The sequence below is a fragment of the Ahaetulla prasina genome, chromosome 7, assembly GCF_028640845.1.
Source record: "Ahaetulla prasina isolate Xishuangbanna chromosome 7, ASM2864084v1, whole genome shotgun sequence".
Classification (NCBI taxonomy): domain Eukaryota; kingdom Metazoa; phylum Chordata; class Lepidosauria; order Squamata; family Colubridae; genus Ahaetulla; species Ahaetulla prasina.
The window spans coordinates 102,755,212-102,781,549 of NC_080545.1; the positions used below are offsets into that span (position 1 = coordinate 102,755,212).

Genomic DNA, 26,338 nt, shown 5'->3' on the forward strand with positions numbered 1-26,338 from the left:
GACAGTTCGTTGCGGAGCGCAAGCAAAGGAAGCGAACCAACGGTTCAGCCCCTCTTCCCCGGGTAGCCCTAGAAGCGCGGGGAACTCAGGGCCCCCACAAACGGCCCGGATGCCTGGCGACTCTGGCGGCCTCCTGCTGCCTGACCGGGAGGGAGGGAGGCAGGCAGAGCCGGAAAGGCAACGGGTGACCTTGGGGCCCTACCGCGAAACGTGGCAAGAGCCAAGAGAAAGCGAAAGGGCGCGTGGGGACGAAATCCCCGGGCTGGAGCTAGGCTGACGCGCCCTAGACAGCAGCCGGGCATCTGCCAGGGGGAGGTTTGCTCGGGCATCGAGGAGGCTTTGAGAGTGCCGCGGTTTTGGTGGCGTGGAAAGAATCAAACATCCGCGGGACGATGAGAATAAGAATAATCGGTCCTACAGCAACGTTTATCCCTGCTCCAAAATCGGACGGAATGGGGATCACTCGCTAGGTGACTCGAGACCACTCGGGGTTTCCAGGCAAGGAACAGCCTCCGGTGGAAAACGAGCGCCCGAGCTCAGACTCCAGAGGATTCGCACTTCGTCCACGCTCAGAGGGCTGGCTGTTGTTCGCCCGTCCGGGGTTCGAGGGCCTGTCTGGCCGGGTCGCCAGCGCTGCCTCTAGCCGGACCGAACTGAGCCTGGCAGGCAGCCGTCCTTCCTCCACTGCCGGCCCGGGAGGTGGACCGCTGGGCGGGGCTGGGCGCGGGCGTGGAAACCCTCCCGGGCGCTCCTGCCCAGCGCCACGCCTGTTTGAGCGCGTCTCCCGCCGCCGCCGCCGCCTGGGCTGCCCGGAGCCGTCGAGGTGTCCGTGGCCATGGACGGGCAGGCGGCGATGGCGCCCTACGATTACAGCCTGATCGTGGGGCCTCTGCAAGAACCCGCCAGCCCCAGGACGCCGCGCCTCGACTCCTCTGGCTGTGTGCCGCTCCACACCGGGCACCGGACCGCGGCGCAGAGGTACAACGCCCGGCTCTGTCAGGCCGGCCTGGAACCCGAGAGGTGAGTGCAGCCGAGCAAGAGCGGACGGGCGGGCGGCGGACGGGACGGGTCCTCCGGGGCCCCTCCAAGGCACGCGGCTTCCGGAGCGAGTGGCGCGGGGCTGAGGGTGCGCCGCGGGGGTCTCGCGGGGGTTCTGCGCCGCGGCTTTTAACCAGGAAGGGCAAGAGGGGCGGCCCGCACCTGCCCAGCCAGCCCTGCAGGGAAGGCTGTAGGCTTGAACCCGCAGGCTCTCCCTGGCAGGCCTGGCATCAACGTCTGGTGACGCCTGGGGGGGTGGACAGTCTCTGCCGGAGCGGATTTCTCTTTTGGACATCCGCTGGGCCAGGAGCTGCCACCTGAGATCACTTTCTCATCTACTTAAAATATTCGAACTTCACCAGAGATTGAATTCCGCCTTTAAATCGACATTTTGGATTTAGGAAGCATATTATAATCTTCACTATATTTTCCTTAGATGAATGGATCCTCCCTCTTGGGGAGCAGTCTATCTCTGAAAGCAGCTGCTGTGAAACCCGGAGTGAGTGGCCGGTGTCTCCCGCTCCAGCCTCCAGCCTTTTCTGGGGGGAATCCCTTATTGAGGAGACTCCCCCATTCCGTTCCCACTCCTTATATTTTGCAGCTCTTGTTGTGAAGGAGGCAGAATTCCTCCCCCCCCTTCCCAAAAGTTCAGCACTAGGCCAAGCAAAGGAGACTGCAATCAGTTTGACCATCCTGTCAAACAGCGTGTGATGCTGTGTTTTAGCCAAGATTTACTGAGCGGGCTTTGTTTGGTAAATGGATCCAGGAGAGACTGGCTGCTCTCTGACTGTCTCTCTCTGAATTTCAGGAGCTTCAACTAAGAGAGGAGGCAGCCCCCTGCCCCTAAATTACACTCTGTTCCGTTATTGTTGAGTGCAGATTTTGCTCTGCTGAAGAGCCCCAGCAGCTCCCTGCCTTGGCACAGCTGGTCCTGATATGTGACTGCCAGCCTGGCCCAGAGATCGGGCAGACTAGGGAGGGAGAGGTGCAGCCCCCATGCCTGGGAAGCGTGTTTGTGTGTATGTGTGAAAGGACTGGACGAAGAGGGGAGCGGCAGGGCCCTTAGGCCTCCTTTCTGCCTGGGGTGTTCAGGGGGAGACGAGCGGGTTCACTCACTCTTGCCTGGACCTGGTCTCCTTGGAGGGAAGCATCTGGCTGGGGTGGGGAACCTCGAAGAGAGTCAGAGGAATCACAGGGGCAAAAGGAATCTCCCACCCCCGACCTTTGGGAATCTGTGCACCAAGCCTCTCATCTACCTGCACCATGGCTCAGCTGCATGAAGGTTTGGGGTGCAAAAACCAGGGCTGGGGGGAAGAATCAAGGCTGGTTCAGGCCAGATGTGAGTCCAGGCAGAAGCAGGACTGGTAGTTTATGTCAGGATAGGTTTGGTTTGGCTTAGCTTGGCAGGTTACCCGAACTAGCAAAGGTGCTTCGTTAGCTGGCTGTGGGATTAACTGTGTTGTGTGAGCCCAGCCATGGTGGGTGCAAGTGTGCTTGAAACTCTGGGTCTGCCCATTGATAGCCTATCCACATGCAAGGTTTTCCCTTCAAGGCACCACACTTGAGAGCCCCCTCCTTGCAGCTCAGTGGACCGGGAGGTCCAGAGCCCACTGGCACCCAAACCACACCGTGGCCTGTCCCCGCTTCCTGTTGTGCAAAGGAGCATGACCTGCCTTGAACCCTTTGGACGGGGCAGGGTCAAAATCCCGGCCATCAGTAAACCTTTGCTGGGGTTTGTGGCGTTGTTTGTGCCAGTGTTTGGGCTAACTTATCCTTTCAGGCTGGACCGAGAGCCAAGCAAACAAACCCCTCAGCATGTGTATTGTTGTGTTTGTAAGCTGCCAAGAGTCCACTGGAGGGTTGGCTGCAGCCACGGGCAGTCTGGGTCAGCAGGCCTGCAGGAGCCCATTCGGCTCACACTGGGGGGAGGGGAATGGCCTCTTTTTCTGCAGTCCTGTGTAGACTGAATTAGGGGTTGCCATTATTAAACAAACAGATGGTATATCTGAATAACGTCTGAAATTTTGTTCCCCTTGAAAATCAGCCTAAGAACAAGTAGGCAGGATTCTGCTCTGAGGCAAGATGAGGGCCTTGGGAGTTAATCCTGGGAAGGGGGTCTCCAAGTTTGGTCCCTTTTAAGATTTGTAGACTTCAACTCCCAGAATTCCCAGCTATGCCCAGTTTGGAGACCCCTGCTGTAGACAGACAGGCAGCAATCCTTAAATGTCAAACACTTTGGTTTCAAAGAGCTGGCTTGATGTACATTTTTTAAAAAAGATTTATTTGCTATCGTGGAATTCCCACATTTTCAGCTTGGGCAAAAAAGACAAGGGGGAGGAAAATTTCCCCTGGAATTGGCTGCAATAAAAAAAAGGCAAGTTTAGTGACTAGTTAGAAACAAGTTGAGTTCCTCTAGCCTATAGAAATATCAGAAGGGGGCTCTGATCCACCACCACCCTGCAGTGCCAGCTGCTCACGCACTACGCACAGCTCTGCAAACCCCTGCAAGGTGGATTCCCCCCCCCCCAGGACAAAGGACCACAGTTGTAGCCCTCCTGTGCTTTTGCATGTGTGAATGTGTCCATTCTGCAAGGAGAGGGCAGGCATTTGATGCTGCTTTTCACCAAAGACCCCCCATCTTCAAGCCACATTAAGTCAAGGCCCAAAGGATGTGGCCTGCCTGGCTGCCCTGGGGGGGGGTGTTGTTTGGGCCACAGCACAGCAGCCAACTGTGCAGGGGATGTGCAGCTGCCAGTCCCTTGACCCTGAGATTCCCAGCTGACTGGAGAGGAGGATGCACAGAGACCCTGCCCTGATGTAGCCAAGCCTGGCAAGAAAGCAACCGAAAGGGGAGAGGTGCTACACAGAAGGCTGGGCTCACCTGGGGAGGCCGGGCAGAGGGCAGTGATGCCTTTGAAATCCCTGAAGTGGGGCTCCTCAGATCCATGCAGGAGGCGGGGGGAGGCAATAATGACAATAATGGCTCACCTAGTCCAGAGTCAACCAAGCTGCACGTCCAACACTGAAGAAGGGGAGAGCAATGTTTTGGGTCTGAGCCCAGAGGGCAAAGCTGCTGAACCCCGCCCTGGCCCAGGCCACCCCATAAGTAGGCCCATCTCCCTGGTGGAAAGGGATGGGGGTGTTCTGAGAAGGGCCAGGCATCTCCTGCCATCTCCAGCCCCCCCTCCCCCCCCAGACGGATAATCTCTGTTCACATCAGCAACCATAATTCCCAGCCTGTTCTGGCCTAACTGGTGAGGAGGGAAGGTGCAGCTTCCCCTGGTTCTTCGCAGGGGGTAGCCCCGGCTGGGTCACCAGTGTGTGTGCTGGTGGGGAGAACAGGATAGATGGCCTGGCAGATCCCGTGAGCCTTTTCACAAGGTCAATCCGGTCTTGAGATCTGGTGATCTCTGTCAATGGCAGGGCCCCAAGAGAAGCAGATCACAACCAGGAGAGGGAGGCATCGCGGCGTAAGTGTTCAATCCAGCCTTGGTTCAGGACCCCAGGAGGCATTTGAAGCTGCTGGGGAATCAAATTCACGATGAACGTTACACAACAGCCAGACCCAGAAGCAGGTGTGCAAAAACACAACAATTTGCGGGTGAGGGGTGTTACAGATGCCTTGACCTGACAATGCCCCCCAACTGCCCGTTTGGCCTTCTGCAGACCTCCACCTCTGGCGGTCCTTGCCCGCTGCCCCTCGCACACGTGGCCTGCCCTGAGCACCCTCCCATGGGCATTGGCTCTGAGCGGCTGGTGGCCCTGCCCTGCCCTGCCCTGCCCTGCCCTGCAAAGCAGCTTCCTCCTGGGGCTATTTCTGCCTCAGGACAGAGAGTGACGTGCAGCCGCTAATCCTTAAAGCCCTAAAGGGACCGGCTCAGCTGCAGGGAAGCCCAGGGCAGAAATTGGCAGCTGAGCAGGGGGGGGCACCATGCCCCACTCTTCTACCTGCCAAGGGTCTGCAGCTGCCCTTGGGAGGCAGTTGGGGGTCCCACTGGTTAGTTGAAATGCCCTCCAAATTTTACAAGCGTCTGTTGTTCTTCCTCCTGGGCTTTGCCAGCTCCCCAGAGTTTTATTTATTTATTTCTCTTCCTAAGCTGCCCGATGCCATCCGCGGCCAGTCAGGGACAGACACACGCACACCCCCTTAACCCACAGCCCATCTGCTTGGCTTCAAAGCTGAAGCAGCCCTTTTGCAGGCAGCTCTGGGGCTGAGCTGGCCTGGACCAGGAGATGCCAGGAGTCCCCCTCTGGGCCCAGGAAGCGTCCCTGAACTCCGTGCCCACCCCCCACCCCCGAAGGGTGGCCTTGGAGCCACATCATGCTGGAGGGCTACACAGTCACCCAGTGCCTCCCTTCCCTGCAACGATGCTACACAAACAGCAGTAGCAGCAGCCATGGTTGCTGGGCCCCAAGGCTATTTTGCTGGCTCTGGGGGGTCCCTGGGGGTGTAATTACCTAGGCAAGTTGTTCAAGGCAACAGGGTGTGTGTGTGTGTGTAGAGACATGAGCTGCTGCCACCTGCAGGCTTTCAGCTATCCCCATCCCCAGCAGGTCAATCCAGCCAAAGCCTTGGTGGGGAAGGTTCAGGAGAGAGAGAGGAGTGGCCTGGACATCACGTAGATCCTTTGGAAGGTGGAGGAGGGAGAACCACAGTTTGTCCCAGGAAAGGGGGGGGGCAGCCCCATAGCTCTCCCCTTTCCTGGCTGCTGGGGGAAAGGAACGGCCTGCAGGGGTGCTTTGCTACCAGTTTTCAGCAGCCTCTCAACTAATGCCCAGTGCTGCACCCAAGGGAGTGCTGGGGGCAGCACTAGCTTCAGTCCCTCCCTCAATGAAAAGTAGGGTAGGAAAAAGAGACTGTTCAACCTCAGGGGCTCAAATGGCGGGTGTCTAAGGTTGCCTCAAGAGGGACTCACCTGGATTTCTTTCCTGAGGGCAGAGGGGGCTTAAAGTCCTCTTTCAAGGGAGGGGGAAATGCCTGAGACACCCCCTCCCCTGCTGCGGGGAGGGAGTCATCTTTCAAAGGTGATCCTGAGCGTAGACTTGCACTGAACATGGTGTCAATATCTGTGATCCTTTTGACCGGCCACATCCAGCGAAGACCCTCCATGCCCCTACCCCCAAAACGGACTCTTCTCCAGTTGGCCTAGGCTCAAGAGTTGTACTGGGAGAGCTGGACTGAGGTTTTCGGTTAGTCCGGTAGGGGGCAGCAGACACCCAGAGCCCTGCTAAAAGTCCTGAGCAGATCAATGTATGGCAGAGGAAAGGCTGGGGAATTCTGGGAGTTGAAGTCCACAAGTCTTAGAGTTGTCAGGTTTGGAGTCCTCTGATGTAGGAGCAGCCCCATTTTCAGATAGATATTTCATCTGCTACAGGGAGGATGCCCAAGAGTTGGGCCATCTTGGAAGGTCAGGGCTGCTTAAGAGTGTAGCTCCGATTCCGGCCCCAAACACACCCCTCTTCCTGTCTTCACAGGCCACAGTGACCCAGACCCTTAGCTGGCAAAGACTGCCTTAAAAAAGATTACACACATACACGTTTGATTAAGGAACCCTTTTAATTTTTTCCTTCCTTCTTTCTTGTGCCTCCAGTATGAAATTTAGCCACGGATGAAATGTAAAATTTGTTACTACCTGTTCTGTGGGCGTGGCTTGGTGGTGGGGGGTTTAATGTGACTGGCTGGGCATGGCCAATTTTTTTTATTTATTTTTTTTTACTTTTAAAAGCATTTTTTCTACAACCTCTTCGGTCGTAGAAAAAATGCTTTTAAAGGGTTCTGACAATCCCAGCTGAGCCGCGCGATCATCAGAAGCTTTTTTTTAACCTTTAAAAGCATTTTTTCGGCTGAAGAAAAAATGCTTTTAAAAGTAAAAAAAAAAACCTCTAATGATCGCGCGGCTCAGCTGGGGCGGTGGGGGGGGGGAAGGGATTTTTGCTACCGGTTCTCCAAACCACCCGCCACCATCGCTACTGAATCGAGCGACCCGGTCCGAACCGGGAGCATTTCACCCCTGAATTTAGCACAGAACACATAACCGCCCTTCTCTAGCAAATCACCAGGAATTCTTAAAAATTGGTTTTGCGCTTAACTCTGGCGATTCCTGGTGACTTCCTTGATCCCATTGCCAAAGTAGCTGGCCACTGCCTTCTTCCGCTCATAGCCCTGAGATCCCTGGTAGTGTCCCACCCAAGCACAAAGCCTTATAATAAATTAAAGCACATTTGCATCCCTGCAGCCTTCATGTCCTCACCTTCCTTCCCTCCCTCCGATTGTCCAATAGTCCAAGTGCTTTATTGGCGCTGCTGTTTTGGAAGTATAAACCTTGTCTTTTTTTCAACACAGACCAAAGATTTATGCTGGTCAGAAGGTGGTTCATACTTATTTCTCTTCCAGATATTTAACAATTGATGTTTATGTTGATTTTCCCATCATCCGGGTCATGGTTAGCCCAAATGTGCTTTTCCCAGAAAGCAACTGGACTTTCTTGGTTTTCCTTGAAACTGTTTCACTTCTCATCCAAGAAGCTTTTTCAGTTTTAAATGTTCTAAATAGCTTCAGTTAAAGCACAAGAAGCTTCTTGGATGATAAGTGAAAAAAATTAAAGAAAAAAACAAAGAAAAAGCCAAGTTGTCTTTTGTAAAAGCACCTTTGACTTAACAATTGATGTTTCTTTCTGTAGGAAACATATGGGATAATATTACAAATATTTGGTATATGTTGTATGCATGTATACATACATATATACATGTATATATTTACACCCACACGTAGCTACCTACCTACGCAGGGCAGGAACGAATCGTGTTCCTACTAACATGAAGGGCTATTTCCCATCCCACAGGTGGATTAAATCTTCACCATCCACCAAAGAGGCATTCAAGGCCTAATCAAGAGATGCACTTGATTTTTTGCCATTCAAGAAACCAAACTTCACGGAAGGGGAATTAGAGTCCCTCCTCCCTCATCAGCTGCTGCTCAATCTGTGACCAGGATTTTTCAGCCCAGTTTACTCCTTTTTTGGGATGCCAAATCACAAGATGAAGCAGCAGCTCCAACAGCCTTGGGGAGCAAACGTGGGGATCCTTCTGAGTGGGGCTTAGTTTGAACAGTCCTGAAGCTATATCCCCCCACCCCCACCCCCGTTTTGAAGATCCTCAGAGGCCACCAACCTGACCTCAGTGTGATAAAGGAGACCTCTGGGGGCTTCCAGGCTCTCTTGCTCCAGGTTGGAGCCCAACAGGTTGGGATGAGCCACTGCAGAGCTCTGGACTCAGCCTTAGGCTCCAAGGAGGGGGGAGCAGCTGGGGGTGGGCACCAGGACAGGCTTTGCCTGGGCACAGCAGCTCATCAGGGTTTGTGGGCACCAGAGCTCCCTTGGACCGCTTGCTCTGCACTCTCCAAAGCAGAGCAGCTGCCACCCGCCCACCCTGGGGGCTTTGGTTCAGCCAACCAAGGGGAACAGCTCCCCACTTGCCAATTCTTGCATCTCCAAATGGTTGCCAGCAGTAGGACTAGGCTCCAGGCCAGTAGAGGAACAGGGGTCTTCTCTGAGCATAGTCAGAGCGCTTTGCCTTTTCTTGCTGAGGATTTTAAGGCACCCTAAAGAGTCTCTCAGAATACAGGCAAGGTCGCCTGCCAGGTGGGGGGTCAGGTCTGTGGGGTGAACCAGCCCTCTTGCCGCGCTGACCTGCTTCCTCCCCAACCCAAATGGGGCTGAGGAATCTCTCGCGCAGAGGCAGCGGCCACAGGGGGTTCAAAGCAGGAACTTTGGCCCTGGGGCAGCTATGTGGGCCTCGCACCTCAGCTGCCTGCCTGCTTAATACAATCCTTGGTTGTATAAACAAGAGGCATAGAGTCAAGATAATGTGTGTTAAAACTGCCTTATAAAGCCTTAGTAAGGCCACCCCTGGAATACTGCATCCAGTTTTGGTTGCCCCGATATAAAAAAGATGTAGAGTCTCCGGAAAGAGTGCAGAGAAGAGCAACTAAGATGATGAGGGGACTGGAAGCTAAAACACATGAAGAATGGTTGCAGGAATGGAATATGGCCAGTCTAGAAAAAAGAAGGACTGGGGGTGACATGTATTCCAGTATTTGAGACAAATACGGACACAAGGAAGAAGGGGCCGGGTCCACCTATTCCCCAAAGCACCTGAGGGCAGGACAAGAAGCAATGGATGGAAACTAATCAAGGAGAGAAGCAACCTGGAACTAAGGAGGAATTTCTTGACAGTGAGAACAATTAACCAGTGGAACAGCTTGCCACCAGAAGTTGTGCAGGCTCCATCCCTGGGGTTTTTAAAGAGATTGGACAGTCAGTTATCTAGAATGGTACAGGGTTTCCTGCTTGACCAGGGGGTTGGACTAGAAGACCTCCAAGGTCCCTTCCAACTTTGTTCTGAATTGAATTGAAAACTTCTTGATGATCTTCCTGACCCATTCAGGTGGGAGGCCGGTTCCAGGCAGATCAGGGCAGGGCTGGGCTGAAGATTTTCTGCTGGGATATTCCTTCAGCCAGCCTTCCTTCCATGCCAAAACGGCTCCTTCGGCCGAGGGAGTGGCATGGCAAAGGCTCCTGTTTTGCCACGCAGGAGCATGATGAGAAATGTGGCGGGTGCTTTAGAGGCACCTGTTCTTTCAAGCAACTCTGCCTGGAACTACAGTTCCCAGGATTCAACAGGGCAGCAATGGCCTGCCCAGCCCAGGATTTGGAAAAGGCCGTTTGCTGCTGCTACTGCTATCCGACACCAGCTAGGCCTGTACCCTGGCAAGTGCTTGCTCCCTTCTGCCCACCTCAAGAATGGCACCCGGCCCCAGCCCAGCCGCTCTTGGCTCCACTGTGCACTCGGCCTTGGCCTTCAGATCAAAGATGTCTCCCTTTGGGGAAGCTAGGCTTCCTCCCACACCAGCCTTTTTTGTGGCAGATGGAGATCCCCACCCTATGGCAGCTCAGGCCCCCCCCTATCAGTGCCAGCCTTTGCATTCAGGGAGTCTCAGCCGGGGACAAATCGGAATCACGGGGCTGGAAAGGCGGCAGGCGTTTAATTGAGCCTCGCTATCATGCCCTGGTCAGGAGATCCGGATGAGCTCGTGGGTGGCCACTGCCCATCAGGAAGAAGGGGGAGATGCAGGGGGGGGGAGGTCAGCTGGGATTTGCGCCATGAACCCCGAGGTGGAGCTGGTTCCCACCAAATGCCAGGCTGGGACACACAGAGGGAGATGCCAGGCCCTGCCCTCCTCCCCTGATCCTGTCAGCTGGACTGTGGTTGAGTTGGGCTGCTGGGCCTTGCAACCGGATGGTGGAATGAGGAGGGGGGTTCCTGGCTTTCTCTTTTGGGTTCACTCAAAGGGGCTGCCCAGAAGAATGAAAAAAACAGCCACCACACAACCTAATAAAGGCAAGTCAAAAAGTGAATTTGGCCCGGGAAGAGCTGGAAGAAGGGCCCTTCCCCTCGCCGCCCCCTTCCCCGGGAAGCCTGGCTCCATTGCAGCGACCGGGGGAGCCGGGGGGGGGGAAGGGTCCAAGAGGAGCCCCAAGGCCGCCTCTCCAAAGAAAGGGGACCAGCTTCAGCGGCCCTGCCCTGGGCAGAGCCGGAGCCCGCAGCCAGCGGAGGCCCGCCAGGGTCTGGGGAGGCCAGGGAGGGGCCGCCTTCGCCCAGCCGATTCGAAGGGCGCTGACTGAGCCCCCAGTTCCGGGCAGGAAGCTCGCCGTAACCAGAGCCGAGCCCCGGTCACGAGCCCCGCTTCCCGGCCGGCCTTGCACGAAGCCCTCGCCGCCCCCGCTCCCCTCCAGCCCCGGGCGGCAGCGGCCCCTCCCTCCTCCTTCCCCGCCGCCGCTGCCCACGGAGCCTCCGCCCGGCGGGGCTCAGGTAGGGGCGGGGGGGGGGGTCGCGGGGCGGGGGGGGGGCGGGCAGGCGCTGCAAGGGACGCCGGGACGGACTGACGCGGCAGCAGGAACTGAGCCGAGGGATGCGCGCGGGAGGCGGCGGGCCAGCGGGGCAGCCTTCGCACGGCCCGTCTTCCGGGGGGCGCCGCGCCCAACCGCAGCCCAGGCGGCCGGATGGGTGGGGGGGAGGCGGGGGGACGGGCGGAGCGGGCTCCTCTTCCGGGGGCGGCCGGGTGGAGTCGCCCCGCCCCGAGCAGCCGCGGGGCCAGCAGCGCATCCCGCCAGCCGGAGCGCCCGGTGAGCCGCCCAGGTGTGGCCGGGCGGGGGTCGCGGGGGGGGTCGCAGGCTGACAACCCCTCCCCCCTCCTTCCTCCCTGCGCAGCATGGCCGATTACCTGATCAGCGGCGGCACCGGCTACGTCCCCGAGGATGGGCTGACGGCGCAGCAGCTCTTCGCCGTGGCGGACGGGCTCACCTACAAGTAAGCGGCGGGCGGGACGGGCGGGGGTCGCAGGGTGGCGGCGCACGTGGCTCTGCGGAGTGAGGCGCAGCTGTGCCCGGCCCGGGAAGCTCCGCGGATGGCCCGGCCGCCCGACGCTCCGGGGCTTGTGGGCGGGGGGGGGGGGTCCTGGGGGCCGCTGGCCTTGCAGCTGCTAGCCCGGCAAGGGGCTCCGGGCGAAGTGAAGGCCGGGCGCGCAAGGGACGCGCAGCCACCGGGTGCCCACCTGCCTGGACAGCATCCCCCCCCCGCCTCTCCCCCTGGAAGGGACCCCTTTGCTGGAGTGGGCAGAAGCTGCCCCCTTTTCTCAGCTGATGGTGCCTCTCACCCGCCGCCGCCCCCCCAACTCTCCCAGGCCTCTAGCTAAGCCGTGGCTGTAGCCTTTTTCTGGGCTAATCCGTGGAGGCAGACAGCAAGTTAGGGGGCCTCTGCTGACCCGACCCCTTTTCCCGAGAAGCAGGGCTTGTGCAAAAAGGGTTGTGAGCCGTAGGTGGCCTGCAAAAGGTGGGCAGGAGAAGCTCTGCAGCATCCCTGGGCGTGGACTGAATCGGGGTGCACCTTCAGCCTCCTTGGCAGCACAGGAGGGACCTCGCCCTCCTCCCAAGGGGCTGCTCTTCTGCAGGAGGGTGCAATGGCATGAAGGGGCTCTGGCAGAAACCTTGTTTGGGATGGACCTTTCTCCACGGCATCTTGGATGGCGCCAGGTGTGTTTACTAGGGACGGGGTGCTGCATACCCCGATGCTGCTGCTTACATCTGGGTCCAAATGTCTGCTGGTACAACTGGACCTGGCCCCACTGCGTACCTGGGGCTGCCCGTGGTGACAGGCCTGAACTTCTTGCCCCTCAGCTGAGGGGCTTCGTGCCTTTTCAAAGGTCAGTGCTCTGAGAGAAAGTGAGGAACCTCAGGATGGGAAGGGGCTTCACAGCCCCCTAGCAGCCTCTTCAAGCCGCAATCTGGCATGCCTGATCCGGGGCCCTGAAGCCAGGGCCGGGCAGGTCTCAGCCTGGCTTGCTTTCCTCTTAAGAGGCCCTGCAGGGGCTCCGCAGGCAACAGGGGTGCCTTCTTTGGAGCAAGGAAGGCTCCTCCAATGGGCCCAGCCTTGCGTGTCTCAAGGCGGGAGGGTGGGGCTCCTGTAGGGTCAGCACAAGGGTGAGATGCGGGGAGTGTGAGCACAAAGGGGTGCAGTGCGGTTCTTTCACCAATCAGAGAGTTTTCTAACTTGTGCTGCTGATTTTGCTAAACGTTTGCGGCTCCTTTCAGACCTGTTTCCCCGGTTGGCCTTCACCCTCCAGCTGTTTGAGGGCCACTGCAAAGGCTGAGTCCCTCCTTTTCCCCTGGCTGTGCAGGTGCTTCCTTCCAGGGCACCTTTTCCTCTGTGAAATCTCTTTCGCTTTCAGTTCTGTGCTCTCTTCTCGGCCAAGCAAGGTTTATAATAAAGCGGAAATTTGTTTTGTTTCTGAGACAAAACCGACTGTTAAAATGAGCTCCTTCTGAACTGCAAGAGCCAGAGGAGTGGGGTGCCCCCTTTTTCAGACACGCCCTGGCAGGGGGGCTGCATAGCCCTTTCCCACTCTGCAGAGGCCCATTTTGGCTCACATTTCATGGTTCACTCTCCTTCATTTCTTCAGGAAAAGTCTTACAATATCTCTGATAGCCAGCCTGCTTCCATGTGAGGCTTGTTTACCTAAGTTCTCCCAATAAAGTCCCTCCTCAAGTGTTTAACCTGCTGAGCTACCTGGTTGCTTCTTTTCAACAGTGCATTCTGTTAATATTTAATGACTGAGCATTGCCTGGAATCCTTTACGGGACAGGTGAGGCACTGAGGTTTTGAACAAAACAGTGGTTTTGGAAGCCGGCAGGTGGCTTGCCCAGAGCCGCCTCTTTGACGGTTGAGGGGGATGGATGATTCCCTCACTCACACAAGCCTGGGGGTCCTGCAGTCATCCTGGCACATGTGGGAAGGGGGGCCTGGTCTGGGCCGGGCTCTGTCCCAAACGAAATTGCCATTCGTTTGCGCTTCGTTTGGGCGCCTGCCGAGCCTTGGGGGACGTGGCACTTCAATGCATTTGGTTCACGTTTCAAGGAGGAGATGCGCGTCCCCACAGGGCTGTGCTGGAGGGTAGGGGTGGGGCCTGTGGGTGGGGTTGAGCAGGCTGCTCAGATGGGGTGGGCAGGGGTGTCTCTGCAGGGATAGGGGAGCAGCCCCTTGGTCCCTGCACCAAGGAAGGGTGTCTGTCATCACCAATTGCCCAGGGAGAAGGCAGGGTGCTTTTATGTCTTAAAGCTGAGCAGGTGGTCAGATTGAGAAGGGGGTGACACAGGGTTCTCGGAATTGGGGAGGGGTTTTGGGAAAGCTTCCCAAAGGGGTTTGAAAGCCTGCCTTGGATCAACTTTGTTTTGTAACGGAAACCTTGGCAATTTTGATCTAATTGAGGATTTACAGTTTGTTTTGCCTTGCTGGCATCCTCTCCTGTATATGAACTCTGTTGTACAAAAGTTGAAAAGTTAAATAAATGTTCAGAGCCCTTTGGGGGCTCCAGTTCAGAGGTGACGCTGCCTTGAACTCCACCCAATGGATAGAAAACATGCGGGAAGCAGAAACGGAGAAATCACAGCCCAGCTTATGGCAATGGCCTGGTTCAAGGTGGCAGGGGATGGGGGGGGGAGATAAGCTGAAACAGCCCCCAGCCCTTTACGGCCTTGTAAATTGCACTGCTGGTGCTTGTTGTTGCCTATTTGTGCTACAGGAGGGCAGCTGAACACACACGTGCGGGCACACACACACACACACACACACACACACACACACACACACACGAACGAACGACAGTGTTGGTGATGTCTCTGATTTGAAAAGATTCTGTGGCTGACCAAGAGCCTTGCAGCCTCCTCCACCTCTTCTGTCCACCAGTTTCCGGCTGGGTTCAGGCCAGGTTCCTTTTGGAGGGCTGGCGACGGAGGTAGTGTGGCTGTCCTGGCCCTCTTGGTGGCTCTCGGGACCATCGGCCACAGCGTCCCTCTGGCTGGCTTCAGGGCTTGGAGGCTCCTCCTCGCAGTGGCCGATGCCCCTTAGTGGGTTTAAGTGGGGAGAGGCTGGGGCCTGACATGCTCTGGATGGATGGATGAGAGAGGAGGGCTGCGTTTCATGGCTGCGGAGCTGCCCAGAGTTGCCTTTTACAAGATGGGCGACCATATCAACCGTTGGGCTCCATGTGATGCCAGCCGGGGTTGGTTTGCCTCCCGCTTCCCGTTGGGGCTGCATCGGGCATTGGGTGACCCCTCCGTCTCTCCCCACAGTGACTTCCTCATCCTTCCTGGCTTCATTGACTTCACGGCGGATGAAGTGGTGAGTCTGGCAGAGGCGGCTTCCCACAGGGCCTCTGGGGGGCCCATCAAAGGGGGAGGGGGGCACAGCTGTCCTGTTCAGCTCCCTTGGGTTGAGAGCCCCAGCCTGGCTCCGGGGCAGAAACAGGCTTTGCTCGCCCATCTCTATCCGAGGGGCCGATCGCTTGTGCTTTCTCCCGGTGCCAGTGAGGGGGGCTTAGATAGAAAAAGCCCAGCGCGCGCACACACACACACACACACACACACACACAGAGTTTCGGGTTCTCCTGCATCAGCATCAACTCTACCTTCTCTGCAAGGCTGAAGGGGGTGGGGGGGCAGCCTGGCTCCTCCAGTGTTGCCTTCCAGCTTGGCCTGGGAGAGGAATTGGGGGGGGGACACACACACCTGGCTGGCAGAACACTGAGCTGACCCTCTTTGCTTGCAGGATCTGACCTCCGCCCTGACCCGGAAAATCACCCTGAAGACCCCCCTTATCTCCTCCCCTATGGACACCGTCACTGAGTCAGATATGGCCATTGCCATGGCGGTGAGCCTCTCCCGGGGCCGAGTCCTCTGAGGCTGGTGGGGCAGCTACTGTGGGTCTGCCGTCCCGGGGCCCTTTCCATGGGGATGCCAAAACAGGGGCCCTCGTGCTGTGGGGCCAGAGGGCAGAAGCCAGGGCTGGGGGGGGGCATCCCCACCGGCCTCAGGACTTCAGAGCTCCCGCCTCTCTCCTCCTGCAGCTGATGGGGGGCATTGGGATCATCCACCACAACTGCACCCCGGAGTTCCAGGCCAACGAAGTCCGCAAAGTCAAAGTGAGTGGCCCTTGGAGCTGTGGAGGGTTGGGCTGGGGGTGGGGCTGCAGGGACGCTGGCGGGAGAGGCCGTTCAGTCGCCCTGAGGCTGGCCTTGCGCCAGGAGCCCTCTTCCCAGACTTCCCTGCCAGGCTGCCCCGTGTAGGAAGGGCAGGCGTGGGAGCAGAGCCGAGAATGCGAGTGGGGAAGGGGCAGCTCTACAGAAAAGGCCTCCCCTCTTCCTCGGGCCACAGAAGTTTGAGCAAGGCTTCATCACCGACCCGGTGGTCCTGAGCCCCAGCCACACCGTGGGGGACGTCTTCGAGGCCAAGATCCGGCACGGCTTCTCGGGCATCCCCGTCACTGAGACGGGCAAGATGGAGAGCCAGCTGGTGGGGATCGTGACCTCGAGGGACATCGACTTCCTCTCTGAGAAGGATTACAACACCCCTCTCAGTGAGGTGAGGCAGCGACCCGCCTTCCCTCCTGCCCCCCAAGGGTTCCCGGGGGACAGAAGCCCTCTGGCAGTGGGGGACCCCTAGCAAGAGCCAGCCCCTCCTCTGGGGCAATTGCCCGGCTGGATTGGTGCCCCTGCTGAGCCCAGTTTAGGAGACGCCGGTGGCCTGGTTCACCCCCCCCCCCCCCCCGCATAAAGCAGCAGCTGGCCGCCTGCCGTTCCAGGGGCTGAGTGGGCCAGCTGAGCCCCTGCCACCCTTTCCCTTGTTCAGGTCATGACCAAGCGCAATGACCTGGTGGTGGCCCCGGCAGGCGTCACCCTCAAAGAGGCCAATGAGATTCTGCAGCGGAGCAAGAAAGGTAGAGATGGGGGAGGGTCTTTCTGTGGCCTGGGGAGGTCCTGCCTGGCCCAGGTGGCTGCATGGCGGCTCCCTTCCTGGCCATGGCCTGACCGAGCGACTGGCCCTCCTGCCCTGCAGGCAAGCTGCCCATCGTGAATGAAGTGGATGAGCTGGTGGCCATCATCGCCCGCACCGACCTGAAGAAGAACCGTGATTACCCACTGGCCTCCAAGGACTCGCGCAAGCAGTTGCTGTGTGGGGCAGCCATTGGCACCCGGGAGGACGACAAGTACCGGCTGGACCTGCTGGTGCAGGCCGGCGTGGACGTGGTGGTACTGGTGAGTTTGAAGCTGCCCCTCCCCCCCCCCCCGGGTGCTTCGGATGGCAGGCTTTGAATGGTGCACGTATCCTTTGCTCAGCACCCCCAAATTGTACCCCAAAACAAGGGAAGCCAAAAGGTCGTTTAGAAGCGAAGCTGGCAGCAGTATCCCCACTGAACGCCCCCCCCATCTGAAAGCTAGCCCTGAGTGCCATCAGGAGCCCCCGGAATACAGACGGAGTTCTGCTCCCAACCTCCCACGGAGGTTCCCTTCCACGGCTCGGGTATGCGAGTCAAGGGCATGCCCCCCGCCCCAGCGGCTTCCTGGATTTTGTCTGGATTTAAGCCTGGCACAACTCTGCAGCTGGGATCCTGGTCTGTTTCTCTGGAGGAGGGGATTCCCATCCTGGCCCTCTCAAGGCTATGCTTGGCATGACCTGCTGCTCCCCTGGCATGGCCCCTGAGGGGCTGCTGCTGTCTGTCCTTTGTGGGTACACGCGGGTGGCCAGGTGACACTGCTTGCCTTGTGCTTATTTGTGGTGCCTAATGGTCCTTTCCTTTCTTTTCCTCCCCCCCTCGCCCCCCCAGGACTCATCTCAGGGAAACTCCGTCTACCAAATCAATATGGTTCATTATATCAAGCACAAATCTCCAGAGCTGCAGGTCATCGGGGGCAATGGTGAGCGCCTGCGGGGGCCATGGCCTTATGGGGTCCCCCTTTGGCCCCTTTGCTTCCAGGCTGCTTCCTCAGCCGACGGGGCCCTGCAGGGTCATAATTATGAAGCAGCTTCCAAAGCCCTGAATTTTGATCATCATGACCAGGGAGCTGCTGCAAAGGTCGTAACTGTGAAAAATGGTCATAAATCATATTTTTCAGTGGTGTAACTTTAAAAAGTCACTAAACAAACTGTTATAACTCAAGGACTAGCTCTACTTACCTATCACCCTATCAGTGGATCAACCAACCCTCAGATTTTTAACCAAAATACCATGAAAAATGTGGGCGGCCTTATCCGTGGGTGGCACATTTTTTATGGCGTGTTTTGGTTAAAACTTCAAGGGTCCCCTGATTCACCAATGGGCTTATAAACAAGTATATGCGGAGTTAAAGTTTCCTCCAAAAACCTCCATTTGTTTAGAAAATTCCCTATGGGAATTCTCATGGTCAGGGGGAAACAACTTGGTATCAGATTTTTTTCTGCCTGTGACTAAAGGTGGATGGATGGATGGATGGATGGATGGATGGATGGATGGATGGATGGGTGGGTTAGATAGAACCCAGAGTGACCTCCTTTGTGTTGGAGCCCATTGTGTACCTTTGGTGCAAGAAGGATGTGCAGAAACACAAGCTTTGATTTCAACATAGAGAGACCGGCTTTTGTTTCTGGAAGTGGCTCCTAAGAGCTTCTTGGCTCTTTACAGTCAATGACTTTGCAGAAATTCCTGAATTTACATTTTCTGGCTTTATTTTGCCAGAGGCAGGCAGGCAGGCTGGCTGTAAAGTGGAGTTGGGGTGGGGGTGTTCTAGAAGGGTGCCTTAGTGTGGACCAAGGACCCTTGGGGGGGAGGGGTCGTTTGTTGCTCAGGGGTCTTACGGGCCCTTCTGCTTTCTGCCCTACGGGATGCACAGTGGTGACAGCTGCCCAGGCCAAGAACCTGATCGATGCTGGAGTGGATGCCCTGCGTGTGGGCATGGGCTGCGGCTCCATCTGCATCACGCAGGAAGGTGAGTCTGAGGTGGGGCCCCCAAGGGTGGGCACTCCCTGCCTCAGAGGAAGCGGCTTCTGGATTCTTCCTGTGCTCCCAGGCATCCTGGTGGTGGTCCCTCTGGGCACAGCCTTTTGTGCAGCCCCCAAGCAGCCCTGGTGGCCCTCCGGGGTTGGCCTTTGCCCAGCCAGCAAGCGAAGGAGAGAGGCCGTCCTAAATCCCCTGCCCCTTCCCTGGTCTTTACCTCTCTACTGGCCTGCCAGTCAGTGGGGCTGGGCGAGGCTGAGTGAAACGCTCAGAAAATGATCCTTGCCCTTGGCACTGGGCCCTATGGGCGGAGCCTGGAGGGGCACCGGCTGCAGAGTCCCAGGAGCTGGGAAGGTTGGCGCTGCCATGCCTGGAGCCTGCAATGCAATCACCCTTTTTTCCTCCTTGGGTCTCCGCTCAGAGCTGCCTGCTCTTCCCTGGCCACAGCCCGTGGCTCTCTGGAGCCGCCGGGGTGGCCGAGGGCTGGGCCGGACCCTCGGTGGGCCCTTCCTGCCTATGACTCTCCCTCCCTCAGTGATGGCATGTGGCCGGCCTCAGGGCACCGCAGTCTACAAAGTGGCAGAATATGCCCGCCGGTTTGGGGTACCTGTGATCGCGGATGGTGGGATCCAGACGGTGGGCCATGTGGTCAAGGCCCTCTCGCTGGGGGCCTCCACAGGTGAGGGGGCGTGCCCTGGGATGGGGGGTAGAAAGACCTGAACCATCGTGGTCCATGACAGAGAGATCAGTGCTTCCACAATACATTCATGCACATGCATGTTCTCTCGTGTTCTGCAAATGGGCATTGCTTGCATGCCTGTCTCCAGAAAGCGTGACTGTTTTGATGAACTTGAATTTCAGTTGTTTGAAAATGATCTCTGGATCTTTTTTTCCTTGAGCTCTTGATTAATTGCCTCACTTTGGGCCATGACGCCCCCAGCCCCACCCCCCAAATCCTCAGCACAGCTCGTGGAGGGGGGGGTAGGTGGCTTCTCAACGCTTCTCCCTCAGTGTTGATTGAGGCTGACTTGAGAGAGGGTGGCTGGGGCTGGCCCACGATGCCCCAAGGGACCCCTGCCGGAGGGAGGTTTTGCCTGACGCAGCTCACCACCCGAGAGGCAGGGCCCCCTTGGCTGCGGCCCCCAGCCCTAGCTCCGGCCCTCTCTTCTCCCCCCCAGTCATGATGGGCTCCTTGTTGGCGGCCACCACAGAGGCCCCCGGTGAGTATTTCTTCTCCGACGGAGTGCGGCTGAAGAAGTATCGGGGAATGGGCTCCCTGGACGCCATGGAGAAGAACCGCAGCAGCCAGAAACGCTACTTCAGGTGTGGGGGGGAAGGGCCCCCACAGCAACAGCAGCTCTCCCAGGCCAGCTGGGCCTTGAGCAGGAGGGGAGAGGCAGGAAAGCCGGGCACAGCCCAGTAAGAGCTGGCACAGCAGGCAAGGGAGGGTCTGCCCCCAAAGAGCCCCTGCGAGGGGGAGGGGCCTTTGTCAGGTCTGGCAACTGGGGGCTCCAGGTCAGGCAGGGAGGGCCCCTGGCTTTCCAAAAGGGCCACGGCTGAGCTGCTGCCACAGGAAGGGTAGCTCAGCCCCACTACTTTTGAGGGGGGGAGGGGGCTAGACAGACTGCCCTCCAGCATCTCCCCTGGCCTGCCTTGCAGCGAGGGGGACAAGGTGAAGGTGGCGCAGGGCGTTTCCGGCTCCATCCAGGACAAGGGCTCCATCCACAAGTTTGTGCCATACCTGATTGCTGGTATCCAGCACGGCTGCCAGGACATTGGCGCCAGAAGCCTCTCCGTTCTGCGGTGAGTCCATGGTGGGGGGATGCTCCCCTCTGGGGCCCCAGGGCTGGGGTGGCCGCTGTGGGCAGCAAATGGGAGGGGAGGAAGGGAAGGCACGAGAGACCGCAGGGCACCCAGGAAGGTAGAGGGGGAGCCTCCCGCAGCAGGAGGTCCTGGCAGGGGCCCCAGCCCAGCAGCATCCCCAGTGGAAATGCAAGGAGAACTGAATGTCCTGAAATCCAGACAGCGCCTCTCAGGCCCAGGGAGATTCCCATGGCGCAGCCTCTCTGCAAGAGCCTCTGCCTGAGAAGGTTGTGCCAAGAAGGCCCCTGCGAGGGAGCTGCCCAGCCGGGATTCCTGCGGGGAGGTTCCCGCTTCTTCCTCCCCAGCCTGTCTCTTAGCCCCCCTCGCCAGCATGAAAAGGGTCTAGCAGCTTTCTTCCTCCTCACCATCCGTACGTACATTGCCAAAGCTCACTGTCCCCCCGAAAGGCCTGGGGCTCCCCCTTAGACTGGGCACCATTGGGCATTCCTTTTTCTCTCTTTGTCTCTCTATCTGTGTCTCTTTCTCTCTGTGTCTCCCTCCCCTCCCCTCCCTCCCAGGTGTCTGGGAAGGTTGAGCCTGCTGCAGCCTCTCAGACCTCTCATGTATCCCCCTCCCGCCACCATCTGCACTAGACCCAGAGCTTCTGGTGGGCTTAGGGGAGAAGGAAGGCCCCCTAAGCCCCCTCTCTCTTTGCTCTTGCCAGCTCCATGATGTATTCAGGGGAACTAAAGTTTGAGAAGAGGACAATGTCAGCCCAGATTGAGGGGGGAGTCCATGGCCTCCACTCGTAAGTCTCTCTGCTTGTTTGCTGCCCTGAAAACCCCTCACCCCCACTGTCCATCTTCTGCCCCTCTCCCCCATGTCCAAACCTAGCAGGTCCAGTGCAACGGGTTGCCCTGCCCTTCTGTTCCCCGGTCTTTCCCTCCTCTCCTGCCCGTCCCCCAGTAGCCACCAAGGTTGCCCTGCCTCCCACCAAGAGGTTCCGTCCAGAACACCTGTTGCCAGTTGGTGCCTCTGGGTGCCTCTCCCCCCACCGCATGGGCCGCATTGTGCACAGCCCCCATCTGTCCCTTTCCAGGCCAGGGCTTCGTGATTGGGCGACGGGAGGACCAGAAGGAAAAACTCCATTTGGCTTTTGGATGATGCCCAGGCCTTTGCCAGGCTTGAAGGAGGAATAACACACACACCCCAGAAACCCTCCTTGTCTCCCCCTTGTGTGCTTGAGGGGGAGTGGGGAGGCCTTCTCGGCTACTCGTCCGGATTCCCACTTTGGGACATGGGGGGGGGGGAGCTACCGCTTTGCCTGGCCTGGAGCACTTGGCCCTTGTTCCAAGTGGAGCCTGCGAGGGGGCCCCCTCCTCTCTGTTTCCTGGCCAGGGGAGGGCTGAGCTCCCGGGATCCGTACTGCCGGCTGAGGGCTTAGCAGCCCCTGTGGGTGTTGCTGCTTTGCAGTTGTTGTGTGGAACGCACACCCTCCGGCTGCAGAGGGATTGTGGGTTTGCTTGAGCAGCATCGCTTGGGGGGCGCTTGGCCTGAGCCGATGCCAGCTGTGCCACAGTCCAAGGAAAGAGAGCTGCCCCCTTCCTCCTTGGGCCTCCTCCCACCAAAGGGAGAAAGAGAGAGAGAGAGAGACTCGAGAGGTCAGCCGTGCTCAGAAGGGGGCAGAGGTTGGCGTGGGATTAGACTGAAACGGAAGAGTTTAAAAACCAGCAAAGGTATCAAAGCCCTGGTGGCGCAGCGGTTAAGAGTGCAGGACTATAGGCTGGCTCTGTCCGCTGCCAGGAGTTTGATCCTGACTGGCTCAAGGTTGACTCAGCCTTCCGTCCTTCTGAGCTGGGTCAAAGGAGGACCCGGATTGTGGAGGGCAAAAGGCTGAGTCTGTAACCTGCTTGGAGTGGGCTATAAAGCACCATGGAGCGGCGGTATAGAAGCCTCAAGGGCTACGGCTAGTTGCTGTATTTCATGTTTTGTCCTTTCTTTGCTTTCTGGAGAACTTCGGGTGCTTTGGGTGAAGTTTTTCTCCCTAACGGTGGAATAAAAATCTAGGGAACTTTGTCCCAAGGCCTGTTCTCCATAGGGGCACTACGTATCCCATACCGTGAAGTACGTGGACCCCAAAGCCCATCAGGTTAGGGTTAGGGTTAGGGTTAGGGTTAGGGTTAGGGTTAGGGTTAGGCGGGGCGGGGGAGGAAGCTCATCTTGCAGAAGGTCCGCACTGGGCCTCCAGCCGGGCAGCTCCAGGAAGCACTGCTTGCGTTGACAGTCTTATTTGGGCAGCCAGTTTGGGGGCCAAAGGTGACCCCGGGCTCAGGCACTTGATGGTGCTCCCAGGCTCAAGCTTGAGGGGGGAGGGGCGGCATATGGAGAATTGCTGGAAAGCCGCCTTCCAGCAATTGGGCTGAGCAGGTCCTGGCAGGGCAGAGAAATCGGGGATCTGCAGGGAGGGCTTTGCTGGCCGGGCACAGAGACGGTGCTGCCCCTGGTCCCGCTTTCCTCCCCGACTGGACTTGAGGTGTGTGTGTGTGTGTGCCTGAGGGGAAGAGAACCATTATCATTTGTAAAGGGAAGCTGTTTGGGGGTATCCCCACAACCAGCAGCGTTTCCTGTGGCCTGATGACTGGCCTTTCTGCTCCCCCTTTTCCTGCTTTCTGTAGGAAGAGACCTCGGGAACCCCAAAACTTTTGCATCCTTTGGGGGAGCTGTTTGATTATCTCACCTGGTGCTCGAGCTTGCTGCTTGGCTGACACACACACACACACACACACAGAGTCCCTAGATCTTTGGAGCCTAGGAAGCCCAAAACAGCTGTCAGGCAGCCCTTTCTTGGGGGCAACATGTGCAAATGTCTTTTTCTTCTTGTTTTGTTCCTTTGGGGGGGGTATGGCAGATGGGTAAAAGGGGGGAGCTTTGAGAATGGAAGGGAAGGGAATAGAATTCTTTATTGGCTAAGGGTGATTGGACACACAAGGAATTTGTCTTGGTGCCTCTGCTCTCGGTGTACAGAAAGGAAAGGAAAAGAGACACTGACCAAAGTCCCCTCCCCCCCTTAGACTCCCAGCCCTGACCCCTCCCCCCCAGCCAGTAGCTGACCCTTCTTCGGTGGTCACTGGAGGTGAGCAGCTCTGAGGCTGTCCTTCCAGGGGGGGCTTTAGAGACCCTCCAGGTACATGCCAGAGCCCTGCAGGGAAGCCCCAAGGGCCTCGCCCACCCTTCGAGGCACCCCAGGAGCCGAGCTGGCCTGCCACAGGCTTTTCCTTGCTCTGTGCTGGTTGGTTTTGGGTTCTGGCGGAAGGGTTGGGGGCTTCCCAAGAAGTCCTTGCTCCCTCCTGGGAAAGAAGGGTCAGGCTGAGGGTCAGGCTAGTTGAGCAGTGCTGGGGGTCCCATGCGTGGTGTAGGCCTGGCAGCTAGCAAGCAGGTTGGTGGCTGGTGTGGTGACGGCGAGGCGGTGGTGGTGGTGGCCTCGAATGGGGGGAAGACGTTGACCTTGTCCCTTTCTCTCTCTCTCCCTCCCCCTGCCCCCCCCCCACTGCCTTCCTGTAGCTTTACGTTTCTGCCATGTAAGTAACTGACTCAGAGCCACTCTGGGTGTGCTGGACGGGGGTCAGCGGCCCCCTCCACCCCTCACCACAGGATGGTGGATTGGGCGCCTTGCACAGCCCGTCACCTCCCTCCCTTGGCCGGCTGCCTTGGGCCGGCGCCCCCACCCACCCCACCCCACGGCCCTGGTCTCTGCCAGGAGCCCCTCCTGTGGAGGAGGGAGCCGGAGAATGCCATCTGCAGTGGGGGCTGGTGATTTCAGGAGTGCCAGGATGGGTGGGTGGAGGGGAGAGCGAGGGAGAGGAAGAAGCTAAGCGGGTGCTGTCTTGCCCAGGCCTGATGCCTCCTCTATCCCGAACCTGCCTGGCCAGGGGTGGGCTTCCTTGGCAGGGGCTAAGCCCAAACTCTGCTCCTTGTGACGCTTGGTGCCCCTCGTGGGCCCGGGGATGGTGTGGGTGTTGGTATCCCTGGGGGATGCGGGGGGCTCCCCTATCCTTTTGGGAGGGCTCATGGCTTCTCTTCTTTCCAAGGGAGTGGCCCCTGGTCTTTCTCTTATGGGCTGAGGATCCCACAAGAGCCTCTTTTCCTAGCTTCTCATACTGCCTCTGCTACCCCCCACCCCCACCCTCCTTTTGCTTCTCGCCCGGTTTGCTGTCTCCTTCTCCTCCCCAAGTTCCCTGGCGGGGCTTGGGGGTCCCAGCACGTCCCTCTGGAGGAGGGCTAGCAAGGGGGCTCGCTTGGCACCCTGGGGCTTTCCTCGGGGCCAGTCCCACCTCCCCCCCTGCCTCTCGCCCCCTTTGGGAGACTGATTCCTGGAGAAAAGGTCTCCCCCCTCCAGCTGCCGGATAGGGGCTGATCCTCCTCTCCCCTCTGCCTCCCTGCAGTTACGAGAAGCGGCTGTACTGAGGACAACTTCCAGAGCAGCGGCCTGTGACCGCTCCAGCCCCCCTGCCAGGGGCCACTGCTGAAGCCCACCAGTGCACCCACCTCTTCTCTTGCCCCTGGTTTGGCTGCGGCCCAAGACTTGCACTTTGGGCTGCCCTGCTGGCGACACATCAGGCCTCTCGCCCGGCGCTGGGGCTGTCGCCGACTCCATCTGGTGGGCAGAATTGGGGCGGGGTGGGATGGATGCCCCTCTTGGGCTTTCCCCTAGTGCCTGGCCTCGTTTGCAGGTGGGGGCCTTGGCCGGTCTCCCCCTCCAGGGCCTCAAAGGTATTGGCCTTGAATAGCAGCCGGGGAGGAACTGCTGCCCTCCCGCTGGTGTGGGAAGGAAGGGGGTGGGCCCAGGTGGAAGGAGCTGCAAGGGACCAAATCCAGCTGCAAAGGTTTGGCGGCAGCCTCTCTCCAAACCCTTCCGGCCAGCCCCTGGCCCTCTTGTGCTGGCTCTCCAGCTCCCACTGCAGCCGCCTCCGGGTGGGGAAGAGGATCTTGGCTGTGGGGGGTGGGGGGCAGCTCTCACCGGCCCCACCTGGGATTCCCTCCCAATGCTGTAATTTTTGCGCATGCCAGGGCCCCACTTTGTGTCCTGTATTATTCGTAAATAAAAGCAGCGGAGTGTCATTTCAATGGCTCTGCTGGTTCTTGCTCTGGAATTGGGCTGGGAGGGGGAGAAGAAATGGGGTGGGGGACCAGGAGTCAGAGGCTTTACCCCCAACTCTTGGCCAGATCTCTCACTCCTGCCAAGGGGGGGGGGAGCTTTTCAGAATCTCCTCAACCCATTTGGATGGTTCATTTTCCTAAGGTCACCTTCAATTCTCCATTGGGATAGGCCAGGGTAATAGGTGCAGAGGGAATACAGACAACAATTCATTTAGTGACCACAGTTACAACAGCACTGAAGAAATGACTTGTCGGGAGGAGAAATGCAAGTCCTAGTCATAATGACCTCCCCACCTTGAGACACTCCCACCCAGAGTCAAGACACAGCAGGCCCCAGGGATGCTCTTTCAGGGAGAAGCCCCCTCCCCAAATTCCCTCCTAGGGACCTCTACGCCACCCCCGGAGGGAAGGGCAGTAAGACCGCCAACTTTCCACCTTCAGGACTGCAGCACCCAGCATCCTCGGCCTGCACAGCCCTTGTCCCCCCCAGCCAGGCTAGCAAGGTGATGAGGGGGATGGTCTCCATTCCATCATGTCCAACTCTCGGGGGTTCCGTGGGCTGGGTCGCTTCTCCGCCTCTCCCCAGCTTTTACTGCCTCTTTGAGTTGTTCTGTGCTCTGGTCAGCTTTGGGGATGTCTGGCCACACCGCGTTCTTTGACCGCTAACCATAATTTCTTTCTGCAGTGAGTTAGCAAGGCAACCAGGTCCATAGCCCCATTTCTAGAGAGGCCAGCTTGGGGAAGCGGGACAGCAGCAGAGAATCAGGTAGCCCCCCGAGTGGCCTACCCCAACCTGGCTAGTGCCCTCCAGTCCCATCCTCTAGGTGAGTGAGACGTGGCCAGGAGAATAATGCCTTTTCCTCCTGCCTGAATGGGATGGGTTGGGTGGCACTCAGGGCTGTGGGAATTCGGCCTGGTTGGGCCGGTTGTTGCTCAATAGGTGGCAGGAACTAAATCTGAGCCACTGGCATTTTGGGGA

At 58.1% G+C, this 26,338-nt stretch overlaps 1 protein-coding gene across 10 annotated transcripts; it reads left to right on the forward strand.

Moving 5' to 3' along the window:
- IMPDH1 (inosine monophosphate dehydrogenase 1) lies at positions 1-25,320 on the forward strand. 10 transcript variants are annotated; one of them, XM_058190864.1, is made up of 16 exons: positions 1-1,020; positions 11,308-11,406; positions 14,724-14,772; positions 15,199-15,300; positions 15,497-15,571; positions 15,807-16,010; positions 16,278-16,365; positions 16,485-16,684; positions 17,254-17,343; positions 18,286-18,391; positions 18,821-19,078; positions 19,578-19,722; positions 20,059-20,202; positions 20,927-21,010; positions 23,764-23,780; positions 24,645-25,320. In XM_058190864.1, exons 1-16 carry the CDS (start codon positions 836-838, stop codon positions 24,692-24,694), a joined length of 1,896 nt encoding a protein of 631 aa, XP_058046847.1. In that variant the 5' UTR covers positions 1-835; the 3' UTR covers positions 24,695-25,320. The 10 variants fall into 10 exon arrangements, with proteins under 10 accessions (XP_058046847.1, XP_058046846.1, XP_058046848.1 ...); XM_058190863.1 differs by having other exon boundaries at positions 6-1,020; positions 15,804-16,010; XM_058190865.1 differs by having other exon boundaries at positions 11-1,020; positions 15,804-16,010; positions 17,254-17,344; positions 18,296-18,391.
- Positions 25,321-26,338: the final 1,018 nt, after the last annotated feature.